We start from the raw sequence: 19,082 nt of genomic DNA on the forward strand, positions 1-19,082 counted from the left end.
CAGGTAGCAATCAATCCCATTACACAAACTGTCCAGAGAAAACAAAGAACACTGATGTATGGTTCTTCAAAGAGGAAGCTCACCCTTCCTCATACATCCTACGATTCTAGGTTGAAGCGTGGGATCTCAAATGGGTCACTAATGGAAAGATCACTTTGACAGTACTTCAGATTTCCAGTAAGGTAACTGTAGAATTTACTACATACACATACCCCAGTAAGCTGGAATCAGGCTGTAGTTATACTTAAACACTTAAGTGACAATAATAAATATGTAATGATAAAAACCGGATATAAAAGGAGAAACAATTAGTGGACAAATGACTAACACCCTCTCATCTATGGGAAGGGTGATTGCTTATATGATGATCTGCAACTGCTGAAATCTCATGAAGTAGCTTGTAATGGACAAAATGGCACTAGCAGAAACAATGAAACCTTGTTTATTATAATTACAATTAACTTACAAAATCCTCAGCCTCAAATTGTTTGGGTACTACTTTGTCTTCCTTTTTCCCAGTTTCAGTATCAGGTACATTGTCTTCATGCCATCCCTGGCCTTTTCCACAGTGGAAAGTCCTGGTACGAGCACGGGAACCTCCACCATGGTATCCTCCACGATGGTTTGTATTTTCTGAACCATTTCTGCCTTGTACACGCCAACCATTCCTCTCTCTTCTCCCAAAATGCCCTTAGAATTTTAAATTTTAAAGAAATGTAACAACAAACAATTTTAAAATAATATTCTACTTTTGCAAAATTGTTAGAGAAGTTAAGCCAGGAGCTCTATACTCTGGCATGTGATAGAATAGTAAATTAAGTTTTCATTCACTTAAGCAGCAGGGAAGAATCTTACAAAACAATGCGAGAGCAAGAGAACAGTAGTCCAACATTAGGACAAGTCAATCTCCTATTCTGTCTGCTCATTTAGATGTTGGGTGCTAGAATATTCACTCAACACTCTTATTCTTAAGAGAAAGTAAGACACCAGGAACCACACTACTTTAACCAACTTTGTACTCACACCCTGTCCCATATCTGTCTTTCCACTACCTCTATTTTACTACAGAATAAGAATGTAGCATAGGAGTTACCACCTTCAGACTTTTTTTCCTAGATTGAGTGCTACAAAGTAATGATGTGAACTTATTCTAAATGTTCCATGAAAGCTAAATTTTACCTCCATTAGACCGTCCAATGTTAGGATCAAACCCATCCGAAGAGCTGTGTCTTCTGCAATTTGCTTCATAACGATTCTCTGTCCATGAAAAATTTTCATAATGTTTCTCAAGGTTCAGTGATGACTGTAAAGGAGCACAAGTGGTAGACCTGAGATATCTGATTAATAACAGAACTGAATTATCAGAACTGTAACATGCATATTATTCATGGTATACACAATCCATTTTTAATAAGACTTGGAATGACAAATGCAGCAGTCCTCAACTACACGTACGTTCAGAGCTATGTCACCATCTCCCATGCTAGCAAAGTGGAAGCTGTACCTGCTGCTCCGGGACACGGAAACAGGGCTGAGGACCATGTTTGTTACACAAGGTAAAAAGCCCAAGTGTCTACATTTTGTTTTGGCAGCTGAACAGAGCACAGGTGACCTGTGTTGCAGCAGAGGAAAAATAAAAAAGGTCAGAAAGGACAGGAGATCAGTCTGGAAGGCAGAAAAGAAGCCCAGGATCTTAATTTGTGTGGTCAGAAACTACACATGCACATTCCACATCAAGCAAGAAGTCACTTCCAGAGGCAGCTGTACCCAAAAAAGGCCCAATGTATTAGTCTTGTCATAACCTAATAAGGCAAATGCAACTAGTTATGAAATACAAATAAAGCCTAGAGTAAAAAGTGTATATACTCAAATATACTTCAAATTACCAGCTTATAAATAGGCACTGTAGAAATTTTAAAGAAATAAATCTTTAATATATCAGTAGAAAGTACTTGATAAACTAAAAACTTATACTTAGAATAGCACTCAAATCAAAATACATGCTGACTAAAACTCATAATTAAACCAAAAAGGATCACGTCTTACAGTAGCTGTCTTCCCTATCATCTGTACCTGGCTTTACTATTTTAACACTATAACATTTCTTTTGCTGTTACCTCTTAAAAATTCAAAAATAAATTCTTTCTGCAAAAGCAGGGCTTAGCCTTACTGTTGTTCACACCACACATGTCCCAGTGAGTGGCAGCAGAAGGCTGTGTCACCCAGCACCTCCCTGCCACACAACCACCCTTTGATGCAAACAAAGCCCCCTTCCCTCCCAGCACACTTACTGTGCACATATATGTCCACTGTACTGCACATGTACAAGAGATCCAACATGTCCCGGGGTCAAAAGAGCTTCAAATGCGTAAGTGCACAGCAGTGTGGAAATGTACTGTATCAGCAAACTGAGCTTAATAATTCTAGGGAGTATCAACTTTACTGCTCCCAAGTATCAGCTTTGCTGCCTGAAGCTCCCTCCTCTCCAGACTGACTAACATTCAGGAAAAGAAGTACATCAGTAATGTTGTATGTCTGAAAATGGAAGCCCCAAGTTTACTTCAACAGTTATTAGTCATCAACATCTAATCAAGCTGTATTAAAGTACTTCACTGATCAAAATGAGTAGAAAAAAAAAAATCATAGTCAGGTTTAACTACTTTGGAAAACATGTTGAAGAAAACTATTTCCTTCTTCTCACCTCCCCTACACCCCAGTAAGAGAAAAATCACAAACAAAAAACCATTATACCCAGGTTCTATTGACATGCCCCAGCAGAGCTCAAGGCCCTGTTCAAAATTAACTGCTCAAAAATCAAACTCAAGTAAGCAACAGATATGTTTAAAATACAAAGCATGTATTTCCAAACTGTACAGATGTTAAAGGAAAAATTCACACAGACGTGGGGTACCACTAGGCTTGCTTTAATCACAACTCACAGTTGGGCCACCACGTCAGTAAGTGGCAAAGAACAAAGGGATCAGCACAGCTTATATACACTTATCAAATGTCGGAAGTTTTTAGAAGTTTCATTCAGTTTTGTCAGTTCTGCGAATCCATCACCTGACTGTCCCAGTGGATTCATCTATTTGGTTCCAGTCTCTGCCTCAGTTCCAAGCTCCTCCTCAGATCAGGATCTTCTTTCTGCTGCTTTAACTTACACAATCCTTCAAGTACACTTAATCTTCGAACAAGAATTCCTAGTCACATATACCGATTTTTTCTAGAAACACCTGCATTTGAGAGCACCCGTGTATACAATTGATCATCTATTGTTTCTCTATTCTCCTACTAATTAACTTGACTAAGTTTTAAACCAGCCTTGGATTAGGGCTATACAAGGGACAAGGCCTGGTTCTGCCATTTAGCGGCTTCAGCACTTTAAATCTCTTAATTCAAAATACATTTTCTTTAACAACAGAAGTCAAATGAAAAAGGACTGCCCTCTCAATTTAAGACCTGGGAAGTTAGTTACTTCCTTGACAAACTCTGAGAGAGAGAGAAAAAATAGAAAACCACAAGAAACTATCAAAAGATCTATGTAGCTCAAAAATTAAATACTGAGATTCGTTAAGTAAAAAAATAAATCCTTATAAACACATTCTGAATAAACTGCCACAAATTTCAGAAAGCTCCACATCTGTTGATCATGGATGATATTTTAGAAGATAGTTTCATGTGTTCGTTTAGATGTAACAACCTTCTCCTTCTAATACTGCCTTTGGAGTTTAACTTCTATTTTTGTATGAACTTTGAAGAATAATCTTACTTTCACCAAGTATAACTGACAGCATTTTATATATTGTGCTTCAGTTGTACACAATACCATGAACCTGAAGTCCCTAGACTGTGTCCAAAGATCATGCAGTTTGCATTTTCCCCATGTGTTGGAGGTATCAGTCAAGTCTCTTGTGGCAGAGATGACAGTAAACTTTGTAATCAACACAAAATCTACTGGTGATTTCTGGAAGCTGAGAAGTTATCTGACTAGATTCAGCCAGCTAAAAGAGAAAGCAAGCAACACAGATTTTTGACACATAAAACTTACTGCCTAATATGAAGCAAATCTAAGAATGCAAAAAGTGAGTTACCAGTCTGTCTGCAATCTCCCTGTACACATTTTACAGCAATCCTTTCTGAAAAGTTTTGTCCATACTCCAAGATGGCTTCAGTATTCACACCTTCCCATTTCAGTCTGCCCAACTGCAATACAGCACTGACATAGTAGTTCCAAACCTGAACAAAACTGACTGAGCAATGGATACCCAGCTATTTAGGTGGACTTTGCTATTTAGGTGACAGGGAGATGACATAAAAGCTTATACTTAAGAGGAAATGATCAGCAATAGGTGAGATGGATTTCAGTCAAACTGTAATCTGTATCAACCACATTAAGAAAATTCAATCACAATCCCAGCTTCCTTAATTCATTTTAAACTCATAATGAAGGCAAACTTAATCCAGCAACGGCTCTGATCATATGGCCAGACACATGCTTCTTTTCCATGAACTCAGCTGCTCAAGGAAAAAGCTCCACTGGAGGTATGAGCTTAACAACCACAGTACAACTACTTTAAATCACCACAACAAGACTTGCTAGACATCATCTGTTATCACCCTATTCATGAAGATATTTGCATTCTTACTATGAGATCATGACATTTAGACTTCTCTAATAGTGAGAGCGCCTGTTGAAAAGGAAAACAAAGAACACACCTTTGTTGATGATGGTGGAGTAGGAAAATTAAGCCAGGCTGGAGCAAAGTCATGCTGCGCCATTTAGGTCCAGTCTCTCCGAATCAATGAAACAAGGCTTCAGCACCTCATGGCCAGTGCCTGTAATTGGAAAAACAAGAAAAAGGTACTTCTCAGATACTTATATTTCAAGAGGCCTACACTCATGGTGTTTTGATCATTATTTCCCTTCCGGTTTCTGGTATTATTTTCTCACGCAGATCTGGTTTAGAATACAATTGTCCACATCTCATTTACAGCATCACATTTGTGATTTTATTAGCGAAATGTCACACTACACGATACCTGCAGTATGTTTGAGAAGACACAACTGTAACGTTGCTTCCTTTATTTCCTCTTACAAATGGGGTGAAGCATGTGCAAGGTCTGATCCAGAAAGCTGTAGCAAAATTTGCTTGTTGAAATACTTTCTAGTACTATATAGAATGGATTTCAGGGGCTATTTCATTAGCTTCCTAGAAGCAGCCTTTTTTATTATTTTATTTATTATTTTAATTAATCCCTAAAACTTAAGTCTCAGAGGCCATATTAAGGTTCCCTATGAAAAAAACCCCAGATGCTCAGGGCCACCACAAATTCCACGTTGTCTCCAGACTTAATGGAAACAGAGCCTACATGTCCAGAAACAGTGTCAAAATCCAGTAACAGTCTCTCATTTGAAAATGGGCAAAAGAAAGTAATGGCTTAAGAATAAAACCCAAGAATACTTTTTCCTACCCCACGCTCTCCCCACAGGTAGAAAAATATCTCTCAATGAGCAACAGAATGCAAGATAATGTGAACTGTATTACCTGAAGCTAAACTATAGCACAGAAAGGAAAGAAATGGATGAAACAGTGCCTGAATTATATGGGTGTCTGAATCATGCTCTGCAGCTAGACACTGTAACATTGTCAATGATTCAAAAATATTTTAAGTATTATGTGCACACTATTAGAAATTCAGCTAGTGAAAACATAATAAACACCCACATGCATTTCATAGGGAAACCCAAATAAACATGTATTCCACACCGCTGCACAATGGAGTGCAGATCTCTTAGGCAATGAGCATAGAATTAGTTCACTTTAAGGCTGCTGTAATATGAGTATTATCATGAGCTGTGGAATCTGAACCTGGTAACTGATAATTACTGTTGTATTCTGGCCTGAACCAGGCAATTGCAGAATTCCAGGGACAGACAAGAATGTTCCAGCATCTAAAAGGAAGTCTTAATGGATTTGTAAGCATTAAAATGCCCTTAGTTAAGCTGTTGGTTCTCTTTTATGCTGCAAGCTCATACTTAGGTTTTTAGGTACCTCTGATACCAGAGATAAACTGTAAGGTAAGATGCACAAAATCTACTATCACTAAATAGAGTCAAGTTTTTAAAGCTTTGTCTCACCCAAATAACTTGTATAAATTACTCTGTTGAAGCTATCCAAAACTCTTTTCTAAATTAACCTATAAAAAATTTCCAAAGAAATTTTCTAAATAATCCAATTATGTCAAACTAGTAAAACACAAATGAAGGAAGTTCTAGAGTCACAGAACCATCACATAAATGGCTTCTTCCACCAGGAACCAGGTTAGCTTTACTGCTTAATCATGTTCAGCAATGATAGAGAAACAGAAGAGAATGTATGTTTACAGATGAACCAATACAAGAGATGTTATATTAAGAAACAGCAAGCTAAATGTTAAGCAAACTGCAGCAAGAAAAAAACTTTTCTCCTTCCTTGAGATACAACTCTCATTTCCAAGCAGGAGAATCAAGACAGGTATCAATACTGGAAGATCAGCACAACAGCAACAACAAAATCTTCAGACCAAGGCACTTACAGTCTGGAAAACAAAGGGAGAGGTTTACAGCTAGTAGGAACGTAACAAAGGACCCAAGAAGTATTACCAAGTTACTGGTGAATCAGCTATTAGGTACAGGACAACAAAGGCATTGACAATGTGATGTTTTAAAAAATTCTTACTGTTTTTAGAAAACTAGTCAGGCTTCCTAACACTACTCTTTAACCAACTGCCATGAAAGAGCTGATTCTTAACTAACATCCTACCTTCTACTTTTTGCACATAAATCAAGGGCTTAAGCAAGATTTGGTGATCAAGTATTCAAGCACTGGAAATGCGTTTTTTACAGAGCTTTGTCCACAACTTGCTGATAATGGGTGTGTATTTCTTCCAGCAAAACTTATTCTAGAACCATATAAAAGTCTTCCTCATCTTCTCAATTCCTCAACTAAAAGCTCTAGAAAGGCTTTTTGCTCTGTCAGATGAGCCATTCCCTTTCCTACAAAGCAGTACAGTGAAGTGAGAGGCCTGGGCCAAAACTACACAATATTCAGAGCGCAAAGTCAGCAGCGGAATATCTGTAGATTTCAATACGCCCATAAAAGGAAAACTCTTATAGGCCTAATTCTTCCAGCTAGTTTTGATAAAAGAACAACAGTAACAGAGATGCACTAGTTGCAGCCAGGATAGAGCAAATTTTTTCTCCCCAGCGGCTGGTACAGTGCTGTGTTCTGGATTTAGTGAGAACAATGTTGATAGCACACTGATGTTGCAGTGGTTACCCTAACTCAAGGACTTTTCAAATTTCCCATGTACTGCCAGTGCACAGGAAGCTGGGAGGGAGCAGAGCCAGGACAGCTGACCTGAACTGGCCAAAGGGACATTCCATACCACAGAACGTCATGCTCGGTATATGAACAGTGGTGGGGGAGCCGGCAGGAGGGGCCGATCGCTGCTTGCGGGGGGACTGGCTGGGCATCGGTCAGTGGGTACCCAGCAATTGTACTGTGCATCACTTGTTTTTCTGGAGTTTTATTCTTCTCTTCTTTGTTACCTCCCTTTTCATTACAATTAGTAGCAGCAGTAGATTTTACTTAAGAACAGTTCAATAACTGAAATAATCTCAACCAATGGGTTTTACCCGTTTCCAGTTCTCCTCCTCATCCTACCAGGGGGAGGGGGGCAAGTGAGCACGCAGCTGAATGGTACTTAGCTGCTGGCTGGGGTTAAACCATGACATAAGCCAAAGAGGTAACACTGATCAGCAATCTGATTTAGAAGAATACCTCTGCCTTTCAGAAATACAGTATTTTAATAGAATGAAAGTCAGTTGTATGTGCTCATACAAGCACGCACATGAAACAGCTTTAATTATACTAGGAGACACGAAGAATCCATTCATCTGTTAGCAAGCCTTCTCTTATGTACACACCACACAACGGATCAACTGCTGTTCATTAATACTGAGAAAACAGCTGCTGTACTCCCAGAGTTAGTATGGCTATCAGAGGTAAGCTTACTGAGGTAAACACCACAGATCCAAACACTATTCCACCACTTTCAGAAGCTTTCTTCATAACAAAAGAATAGGCCCAAAACTTATCACTTAATGTTTTAGGTCACCATTTCCCAGCAGCGCAAACTCAAAATGTATCTGCCATTCTTTAACCAGTGCCATAAAAGCTAACTCAGCTCAGGCGGTCTACTACTGAAGCAGAGCTGAACAATTCTAGACAGGTGAGAAAAAGACACTGAAATACTGCTATCCTATACTATTAACAAAAAAATAATTTAAATTTCTTTAATCAGACTGGTCAAAACACTCAGTCTCCTCTCAGCAACTGCCTCTGGTATCTGACTCAAGCACTGTGGGGTGACATCAGAAAAGAAAGTTTTCCATAGCCCATAAATTTAGAAAAATTTATGGGTTTTGGTGTTGAGGATAGTAGAATAATTTAGAGCAAAGAAAAAATGTTGTTATTAAATGTTACTTCTTGTGGGGGATCTGAGAGAAGTCTGTAAAGCATTTTGTTTCAGGTAACACGCAACAATTATTCCAATATTCAATAAGATAAAATTTAATTCTGTAGTTTTGTGAAGTACGGTCTTCAATAATAAGGCAGTGGCTACCAAGGAATAATGAACAGCTTGTACCAAATGATGTACAATGAAGAGATTTGTCATAATTGTAACTCAGTCATCCACTCTGAGCCACGTCAGCAGTTGAAATGCACCAAGTATGCTTAACCAACATCCAAAAAAGTTGGCCAGGGTTTTTTTTATGGTTGACTCAATAAGGTCCTTCTGTGACAGAATTTTTTTCACCAGTTTTAAAGCAGCTGGAAACAGTACTTTTTAAACAAATTTGTATCATCTGAAGAGCATTTTGGAAAACTTAATATATTGCCTCTGGTTTAGAAAAATAAGGAACATGCCGGGAAAAGGGAAGCAGAAAGCCACTCTATGAATCAGGCGTCAAGACTTCTGTGAAAAGGCTAAGGAACAACATCTAGACTCAATTCGCAGAACTCTGCAAAAACCAACAACATAAAAACTGAACTAAAACAACTATCATTAGTTTAGCTTGTGCTTACCAAATTAAATTATGAAATTAAATATTAAATAGTACAGTTTTCCCTGCACTACCAAGTTTTTCTTTTTTAAATCACCACAGAAAAAAACCCATGTAAAATCATACTTCGAATAACAACACAAAGTTAAAATTTTACTTGATGCAATAATGAACTATTTCAGTGATCAAAGAGAAGAAAATTCTAATAATACTACTGTGTTTGCTTTGCCTCACAAAATAAGGCCCAAAGATGTATTTAAACATTGGTTATAAACATCTGAAGGAGTAAATTCCACCAAGGAAAGAGATGTCTTAATCCAAAACATCGTAAGAATCACAAGAAGATACCAACCATTGCAGATTTAGGCTAGATACACAGTCCTGAAGACAAGAACAAGATTCCAGAACAACTTTAAGACTTAAGAAAACATTTGAGCCTGCCAATTCCTATTATGCTTCAAAGTCAGAAACTAATAATTGTAACTAGAGTTGAATGGAGAATATTTATAAACATTTAAAGCTGAGCAATGCATGTACACAAAGAAACATTGTAACATGAGAATACTGTTTCCCCAGCAAATTTCCCCCTCTCCCCTACTACTTGAAATCAATATAGTATTTAAAAACAAAAGCATGATTTTGATTGTTTTAATTTAAGCATGAAGACCACCACTGCAATCAAAGTATAAATCAGTATTTTTTTCCTGCAGTAACCCAGATAGAATTCAATATGGTACAAAAGCAGAAAATACCCAGTATTCATGAACTTTCAGATTAAATTACATTACAGATTACTGTAGCAAAGTGCTTCTTCAAGTTTCATCTTATGCTACAATTTTCACCTTATCTGCAACCTTGAAAACACTATTACTGGGACAAAATATGGAACAGCCAAAATGACTAACATTGAAGTTTTGCTTGCAAAGCTTGTTTGTAAAAACCTCTGTGCTATTGACACATAAAACAGGGGCATAAAATACATAGATCAAGGAGATCTGGTTGAACAAACTATCCAAAATAAGTTTACAGAATACATCTCATGTTTAACAAACAGTTCCTCACATTTTAATTAAATTTGGGTAATTTCTTGCAGTAAAAATAATTCTAAAAAAAAAATACTTTTCCCTTCCCTACGTTCACCAGAAGGGGCAAGGGGGATGATGATGCTTTCTCATTCTTATACCATTTGTCCTAAATTCCTGAACTGGGGATTCCCGTCAGCACAAGTACATCAGTTATGGATTTAACCCTCCTTCACTCCTGAATTATTTCACCCAACAGGCTGACTGGAAATACATGGCAGTAGTTTCTAACCACTACTGAAGCACGAGCACATTACAGGCTAAGCATAGTGCAGAACCCTGGCAAGCATCTGTTAGCCCAGCTTATATGTCTGTGTAGCACACTAAAAAAATGGGAATACAGTGTAGTCACATACCAGACTCATTACAGACAAAGTAACTGTAGAGTCACTACAGAATCGGGTGCATTTATCAATTCACTTAGCTGCAGCACTAAACCAGCAAGCAGTTGTGCTGCCAAAAGTTACAGAGCAAAAGGATAAGGCAAGAAGACAGACCTAGACTTTTTCCCCCTCCCCGCACGCCTGGCATCTATAAAATACAGGAAACAGTTAAGACCTGGCAAAGCTTTAAAGTTTTTAAAAAAAAAAACTAAAAAAAAAAAACCTAAAAAAAAAAACCACAAATGTCCAGCTCAAACACTGGGACACTTTAGGATCTAACCTGACCTTCATACACCAGAAATTCATACAACGCCTCCTACACTGCTCCTGCTAACATAGTGGAACAACAGTAATTTTCTTTACAAATGTCTTCATCCTGGCCTTAAAAATATCAAGAAAACAAAAGCTACTGAGGTCTCAAACTGGTTACACAAAAAAAATAATTTAATTGATCACTCCTGCTTCCTTACGAAAGTGATCCTTTATCCCAGAATTTCTTCTAGCTTCACTTCCATTCATCAGATCTTTCCAGCATTAAAAACCGCTCCCCCCCCCCCCCCCCAGTTTCTCTATTTACACTAAGTAACTACAGCAATTTCTACTACAACACTAAGAATAGCCATACAGCACCTCTGGAAGCGCATAATGCTCTTCAGGAGTTGGAAAAAGTGACACCCATGAGAATTCATCTCAAGGGAATCTCTGCACTGGCTGCGGAAGTGGATATGAGAGCCTGCAGATAGGGGGCAGAAGAAATTATCTTCTGTGATATCGCAAGGGCAGACAGCAGAGCAAGCAGATGTAATCAAAGCATTCTGAGTTTTAGTTCCATGTTTTGTTCTCTATAAACCAGTCAAATAAGTAAAAAAATGAGCCTGATTATTAAAGTGCAGAATCCCGAAAGGACGATGGCATATAAAGTAATATGCATTTGCACTTAACTGCTGTGATTTTTTGAGACTATTTTCATTATTTGGTTTAAGTAGCTGTAACTAGAGGAAATGCATTTAGTATCACATTTTTATTACACTTAACCATAAACACTATAACAATTTTGCAGCTCGTAAGAGTCAAGTGGAAAAACGGGTAACTACCTTCTGTTTTCCCACGTCCACACGAATTGTACATTATAGCAGGAATGCCTCAACAACACAATTCTTCAAGGTATCACAGACAAGGTCATGGAACTTTAAGCATCACCTTGTAACAAAGCATTGCTACTTGGTAACATCCTTCTGAGGGGATACTGGCTGTTTGTCCTCCCACCGAAAGCATTAACGAAGATGGTCTCCCTCATCATTTCTACCTTCACACAATTTTACATGAGAAAAATTAGTTTGATGTTCTATTAACTTTACATCTGGAATGCACTTTCTTAAAAAATAAAATATAACATCCAGAGTGTATTCTGAAAGACTGAGGAACAATTCATTCTTCCTTAGAAGATCAAAACCAGTATCAGCCTCTATCCATAGGAAAGATGCTCCAGCCCCTTAAGCATCTTTGCTGAACTCACTCCACTAAGTTCCTATTTTTCTTGCCGCAGGCAGCCTGTAACAGGACACAGCACTCCACATGTGGCCTCACCAGGGCTGAATAGAGGAGAAAGATGAGCTCCCCTCAACCTGCTAGCAACACTCTTCCTGACATAGCCCAGGGAGACGTTGGCCTTATTTGTTATGAGGATGTATTGCCGGCTCATAGTTGGCTTGTGGTCCAACAGGACCCCTAGGCCCTTCTCTGCAGAGCTGCTTACCAGCTAGTCAGCCCACAGCACGTACTGGCATACGCAGCTACTCCTCCTCAGAGGCAGGACTTCGCACTTTCACGCTACTGAACTTCATGAGGATCCTCTGTCCAGTTCTCCAGCCTGTCCTGGTACCTCCGAGTTGCAGCACAAACATCTAGTTATCATCCACAAACTTGCTGAGAGTGAACTCTGTCCCATTGTCCAGGTGTTTAATGGAGATGTTAAATAGTATGGGCTCCAGTGCTGAACCCTAGTGTACAACAGTAACTGCTTCCTCCAAATGGCCTTTGTGTCACTGATCACAACCCTGATAAGCTGGGCCTGGCTATTCAGCTGATGTTTGATACACCTTATCATTCACTTCACACATTTTGTCAGCTTCTCTACGAGGATGTGATGGAAGACAATGTCAAAAGCTTTACTGAAGTCAAGATGAACATCGTCCATGACACTCTATTCATCTACCAAGCTAGTCACTTCATTGTAGAGGGCTATTAGCTTGGTTAAGCATGACTTTCCCTTCATAAAGCTATTCTGACTGTTCCCACTCACCTTCCCGTCCTTCATTTACCTGGAAACCATTCCCAGGATTAGTTACTGTACCATCTTCCCATGGACTGAAGTGAGGCTGAGCAGCCTGTAGTTCCCTGGATCTTCCTTACCCTTCCTGATGATAGCATTGACGTTTGCTCTCTTCTAGTACTCAAGAACCCAATAACTGTAAGATTTCTCAAAGATAATAAGGAATGGCCTTGCAATGACACCAGCTGGCTCCCTCTGCACTCATGGGAGCATCCTGTAAAGCCCCACAGATTTACATTTATCTTACTTAAGTGTTCCCCAGCCTGATCCTTTCTCCACCCACAGTGGAGAAAAAAGGCACAGCAGAATTTTAAGATGACAAGGACATGAGATCAGAGACCGTTCCCCACCCAGTTTTAAGGGCATGTTGTTTAACTTGTCTAACCAGTATTTAGCTGGCAGAGGAAACAAGTCCCACTGGTACTGAAGAGATGTAACTTCAGGGAGGTCTCCTCAATTGTACAAAACAAAAGTATTTCCCTAGTCCAGAAAGTTGTCTCCAATATTTAAGAACAGGTTTCATTACTGTTAGCAAGATACATTTGGCAACACCATTTGTCTGAACTACCAGAATAAATTAAAACAGCTTTGCTTTTTAATGTCCTAGCATTAAGAAACAGATAAAAATGGTGACATCACTATAATAAGGAAAAGGCTGGTTAGTATAAAAGTAAAATAGCCAAGCCACCTTCAATCTAAAACTTTAATTTATTAGAAGACTGTATGCTTTTGGCTATCTTATGGATTTAGCATACTAATAAATACACCCAATTTAAATGGAGCTGACCAAAATTATATAGGGGAAAAGAAAAATTTAAAATAATGCTAAAAAATTAAGAAAAAAAAAACCAACCTTGGACAGCTAAACCCATCTCATCAGAAGCTAGAGACAAGGAAAAATAGATCTGCATTTTCAGCATCTATACTTCTCATGCTCTGTGGACAATCTGTATTATTTTACAAGAAGCAGTTTCTGTGACAACAGGTATTTCAGAGATCACTAGAAGACAAAATAAAAGGCAATATAAGCTCAAAGAGCTAGAAATACTGGAGGCTTGCGAGTGGAATAGCAAAGTTCTTAACATGGGGCGGGGGGGGGGTGGCGCACAGGGGGAAGGAAGCTTCAAGCCATGAATTTCCAAAGTTAGAAGGGAGGTATGAATTCAAATGCTCCCTGAAGACCAGTTTAGAAATTCAGGCTACTGATTTGCATAGACACACCCATGAACAGAATAAATGTTAAAAGTGCATGGATATACATACATTCACAGTTCTCAGGAAAGTCTAAAATTATATGTACGCATATCTAAGTGGCACATACCTATGATCTGTTACCTAATGTCTCACAATTACTACAGAAATACAGCACACCTTGAACTACATGTGAGAACCTTAACTCCACACCTCAGCTAGAACTGTTTTGACAACCCACCCTCACTTTGTCCATCTGATTTTCAGTATAATATTTATAAACAGGGTGAGAGAACGTTTTAAGTTATCAGAATTAAAATATACACTAGTGTTGTTATCACAGTAGAAAAAATAAAAGATAAAAGACTAGGTATTATTCAGTGTCTCAGGTTTGCTGCTGCTGCTGCTTTGCTTCCTTGGTAATGAGCTACAGTCAAGTCTACCAAATCCTTTTTAAGTCAGGAAGATAAACAAAGCATATATATGAATTTCAGAGGGGTCCAATAAGCAAGTCTGTATGACTATCACAGAAAAGAGTGACTAACAAGAAGGGAAAGGAGGCACACAATTTTCTAGGAGGGAATTAAAACTGAATGTTTAGTTTCAGAGATATGCCAAATGCCAACTGTACTGCATTTCATGAGGACAAGAAGAAAAAGCTATTTACCACGGTCAGGGGTTTCACTTCCTGAAGAAGCAGCAGGAGGAGGCAAAGTTCTCCCTAAAACAGAACAACTCTGGAATAACTGAACTACACAACAAATTGACCCATCCATTTTCCCATCTTGGACCAACCTCAAATATTTGTTTTGCCTATTTAGCATCAGCCATAAAAAAGCCTACAAAGTTTTCCTTTGAATTAGGAAAAAAACCTATATGCACAGGTTGTAGCCATCAGACTGAACAGTCTCTCTTCTTTGTAAACTGACATAATCACGATTTTTCTCAAACTAAGCAAGCCTTTAAAATAAACCACTCCTTTAAAAGTTTTTCCTTCTGTCACAAAACATATTTTCTTTGAAAAAAAAAAGAATCTTGTGGTAACAGATTCTTCCCTGCTATGTCTTGACTACAGTAGTGCTAATTTGAAGTTGCTATGTGTAACACTTGATTAAAACTATACATCTGAATTTTCATTCTCCTTTTCATTCTCCTTTTAAAGACACAGATTTTTAGAGATCTTCCTTGCTCTGTGATTCATTTAGTTTGAACAAAGCAAAATAAGCTAATTTCCAATTTACGTTGCTATCCAAAATGTGCATGTTAATAAAACAAAAATATTCAAACCCTAACACAGGCTTTACAGAGTTGTTGAAAATAGAAGCATTTCTGCTGACCACAAATTGCTGCAAAAGCATGACAACTATTTGAACTAAAGATTATTTATTTCCTTTCTTTCCTCTCCATCTAAATGCACAGCCACAAGAACAGAATAAGCTTAAATATCTACGACCTTTTAACACTTTGAAGAGAAGTGTGCATGTTGACCCCCACCCCTGCTACACTTCAATGTAGAAGAAAGACTGTTTATGGACATTTAACTTACAACTAACAAGGTTAAGTTTCGGTATGGTAGTTCTCTGTAGGTTCTCTAAAATGTATTGTCAAAGACTCACAGCTCCAGCAAAAGGAAAGACAGCTGAAACTTTAAAGGTCTTCTTTGCACTGGTTCAGTAGATTAAACAAGTTCTGAACAATTCAGCTGAAGCCTCCTCTTTCCCAACTGTTCTACTGCAGAGTAAATCAAGTCTCTGGTTTTAGTCTCCCTGTTCCCACCATTCCATATAGAACTGTTTTGATGAGTATTCTAGCACTGGACAATAAGGAAGAATAATAGAAAATATCTATAGACTTTTTTAAACTAACCTTCTTGCTTCATCTTTTAAAAAGAAGCATGATAACTAAGGCTCCCTGCAGAACACTTAGGAAGCAGGGAGGTCAGGTCCTCTACCAAATCTGAACACTTCTAAAAGTTTTACAACATACCTAGGTATGAGAAGTGTATGAAGTCGAACTGTAACAGTACATTTTTTAGCTAATTAAAGCCAACACATTCTCTAAAACAGCCATAGCCCTGAAACCTAGCTTTACAGTGACTTAGCAAAAAAACACCAGAAAAAGGAAAACCCGCCTTCATTTCTGCTTAAGGAACCTGAGGCTCACGTGAAGATGAATCAACTGAAGAACACTTCGTTTTGCATAAGGATCTAGAACGTCAGCAAACTTCAGGGACACACTAGTGTTTTAAACATCCCAAACACTGCTCTTTAAAAAAGGGTCCCTTTTTTCTATATAGTTATGGCTTACAAGCAACAGGTTTTCCATCACTTCTGTGAATCAAATACTGCCACAACAACCTAAACATCTTTTAGGAAATGATTTAGAAACAGCCAAAGTTTAATGAGAGCTTTGAATAACTTAATCATCACTTTTATGAAAATAAGACTTTCCATCTTGCACTGCATCAAAACATAAATGAAAAAAACCACTGTTCTGTAATACAGAGAAGCTTCATATTTGAAGCTAAAATACAACCAGGTTCCTTCTGCTTGAAACCCTACACACTTGCATTACCAATTAGTGGAAAGGTAGACAAACACTAATCACTTGCCCTTTGCAAGGTTCAAAGTGCAAAAGCTAAAGTGTTAGCGCAATAACATCACCACCCCATTCAGCATACGTTATTTAACAAAATCACCAGGAATTCTGCACTTTGGAATCCTCACAAGGATCTGAAGAAGTAGTTGAAAGAGGTAGCAGATTTGACATATCCTGAGCACATAAAGCAGAAAAACCATTCGTGTTTTTCAGCTGTTTCTCTGACTGTGTTTACGTTACCCAAAATACGAAAGGAAATGGTTGTGGAAGAGTTGATGGCACCACATAGTGCATTATCATCAGTTACTGCGTCATACCACTGCTCAAATATACACAATAATAAAAAGCAGAACAAAAAGCATACCAAGTCTGATTCAAGTTCATTTATAATAAGGTCTGCAAATGGTTCTCCTCGCAGGACAGAATTAATTCCTAGTGGTAAAAAATAAAGAAAAACAACTTCCCCAGAAGTTACTGATGAACTATCACTGTCACACTGTTTTAGCCACTCGTTTTAAACAGAAGAATCTCATTAGAACAGAAGAAGAAAAAAAGACCATAAAGTACATTGATTTGTGAAGTACCTAACAAAGCTAAATATCTACACAATTTCCCTGTATCATTTTACAGATGTAATTCCGCTTAAGCTTTGCTGCAAGTTTAAACTCTGCTTACTCTTAAGGGCTTCCATCAACAGTTTTTTCACACAGCAGATCAGCCTACATTATTCATGAGAATTTCTCAAAACAAATGTACCCATTTTAGGATTCTACCAGAATAAACACATCAGTAAAAGAGCCAAGCTGCTGACAGTTATTCCAGTAGAAAAGCTATGCTTACATCCAGGCTTAAAGTGTAAATTCTTGGGGGCAAGGACCTTATCTTCATAGTTGTCTGCAAACCACTTAACAGACTGTCAGCACTATACAAATGAAAACCTAAAGAAGGAATTAAAGTGGACCAGCATGCTCGGCATTTTCTCCTCCATGGGCCTCACCCAAGCATGGATTTTGCCTAGGTTACAAGGGCACAGCTGTGAAACACACCTAAATGATCCTTGTCAAATACACGTGCACACAAATAAGAAAAACTTCCCAAGAGCAAACCCCACCAGCCAACAGAGAGAAGACAGAGTTAATTTAATGAAGATAAAAAGCAAACTCTTCAAAGCATCCAAAAGTGAAACAGTCCAGATAAAGATGTAATCCGAAATGCCAAGTGGTGGATACAGTTTCTTGATTTCAGTGAGAGCCTCTTATCATGAGGTCCAAGTATCTCACAGCACTGAAAGTTAATAGCTTGGCAAAAAGTGTCACATCCTTTTTCTATGAAGTTAAGCAGCAAATACTTGCATTACTATTGTTTATGACCACAAAATAGACAAAAATCAAATGAAATGGCCACTCACACCTGAACTCTTCCCATTTACCAAACGCTTTCAAATGAAACAGATTAAGCCAACTAAAGAAATGAGGAAGATCATTCTTCTCTGTTGGTTTGGTTGCTTCACATGTGGCTCAGTTCATTCAATCCCCAAGACACACTGCGACTTGATGTAGGAGAGCCACAAGCCACAGCCACAAGAGATCACAAAAACAGCCTGCTACTCATGCTCCACAGCTTCCATGTTTTTAAAAAAACAAAATTGAAATGGAAGTTAAAATAACAAAACAGCAAGGTCATCCAAAGAAAGCAAAACACTGAAGTTAGATCAGCTTTTAGATGCTGGCAAGACAACACACAGAACTGAATTACTTCAGTAACCCTGACAACTGAAAATAACTTTCTTAGACACAAGTCTTTCATTTATTGTCAAAATACCAAGCTACGGGGGGGGGGGGGGCGGGAACACAGTAGCAATTTTTATATAGTTTCACCTGGTTAACTTTACTTTTTCCACAAGGCTTTAAAACAGGCCACCTTCTGAAACATCTCTGCATTACCCTTAAGAGAAAACAGTACTTTTTTTTTTTTTTGTTAGATCACTATTACTAATAGTTCAGTATTCCAGAAGCTTGGAAAATTTTTTTTAAAAGGTGGTGGCTAAGATAAATGTGTCACCTTTACCAGACACTCAGTTTAAAGTCTACCCAGTAATACTTTAATTATGTAAAGATATGAAAAAATCAAGGAGATGGCGGGGGGAATGAAAGTAAAATTACCACTGACTTTTGAATTAAGTTGTTCTGTCCGTCTTCATCTTCTTTGAGGCAGTGGCAATACAGCTAAATGCAAACCTACAAAAAAGTATTGCAAACATATGAATTTCAACATTTAAATTATATCTATCTTCAGAGATATTTAATCACTACAAGAGGAAGGGGACAGAAACACATCTAAAAATAACATGTAAAATCAGTTAGTTCACCACTGGGTTTTGGTTTGAA

At 38.1% G+C, this 19,082-nt stretch overlaps 1 protein-coding gene across 5 annotated transcripts in view; it reads right to left on the reverse strand.

The window, feature by feature from the left end:
* Positions 1–19,082, reverse strand: part of GPBP1 (GC-rich promoter binding protein 1) — a 34,974-nt gene that overhangs the window by 13,257 nt on the left and 2,635 nt on the right. For 3 of the 5 annotated variants that reach the window (XM_037373639.1, XM_037373642.1, XM_037373637.1), the window contains 4 exons: positions 18,865–18,932; positions 4,717–4,836; positions 1,180–1,303; positions 467–690 (listed from right to left, as the gene is read on the reverse strand). In XM_037373639.1, the coding sequence (XP_037229536.1) occupies positions 467–690; positions 1,180–1,303; positions 4,717–4,779 (411 nt within the window). In that variant the 5' untranslated portion in view covers positions 4,780–4,836; positions 18,865–18,932. Of the gene's footprint in view, positions 1–466; positions 691–1,179; positions 1,304–4,716; positions 4,837–12,330; positions 12,457–15,002; positions 15,006–18,864; positions 18,933–19,082 lie in introns of those variants that run through there. The other 2 variants (XM_037373640.1, XM_037373641.1) reach the window with 2 other exon arrangements.

This window comes from Falco rusticolus, chromosome Z (genome assembly GCF_015220075.1).
Source record: "Falco rusticolus isolate bFalRus1 chromosome Z, bFalRus1.pri, whole genome shotgun sequence".
NCBI lineage: Eukaryota > Metazoa > Chordata > Aves > Falconiformes > Falconidae > Falco > Falco rusticolus.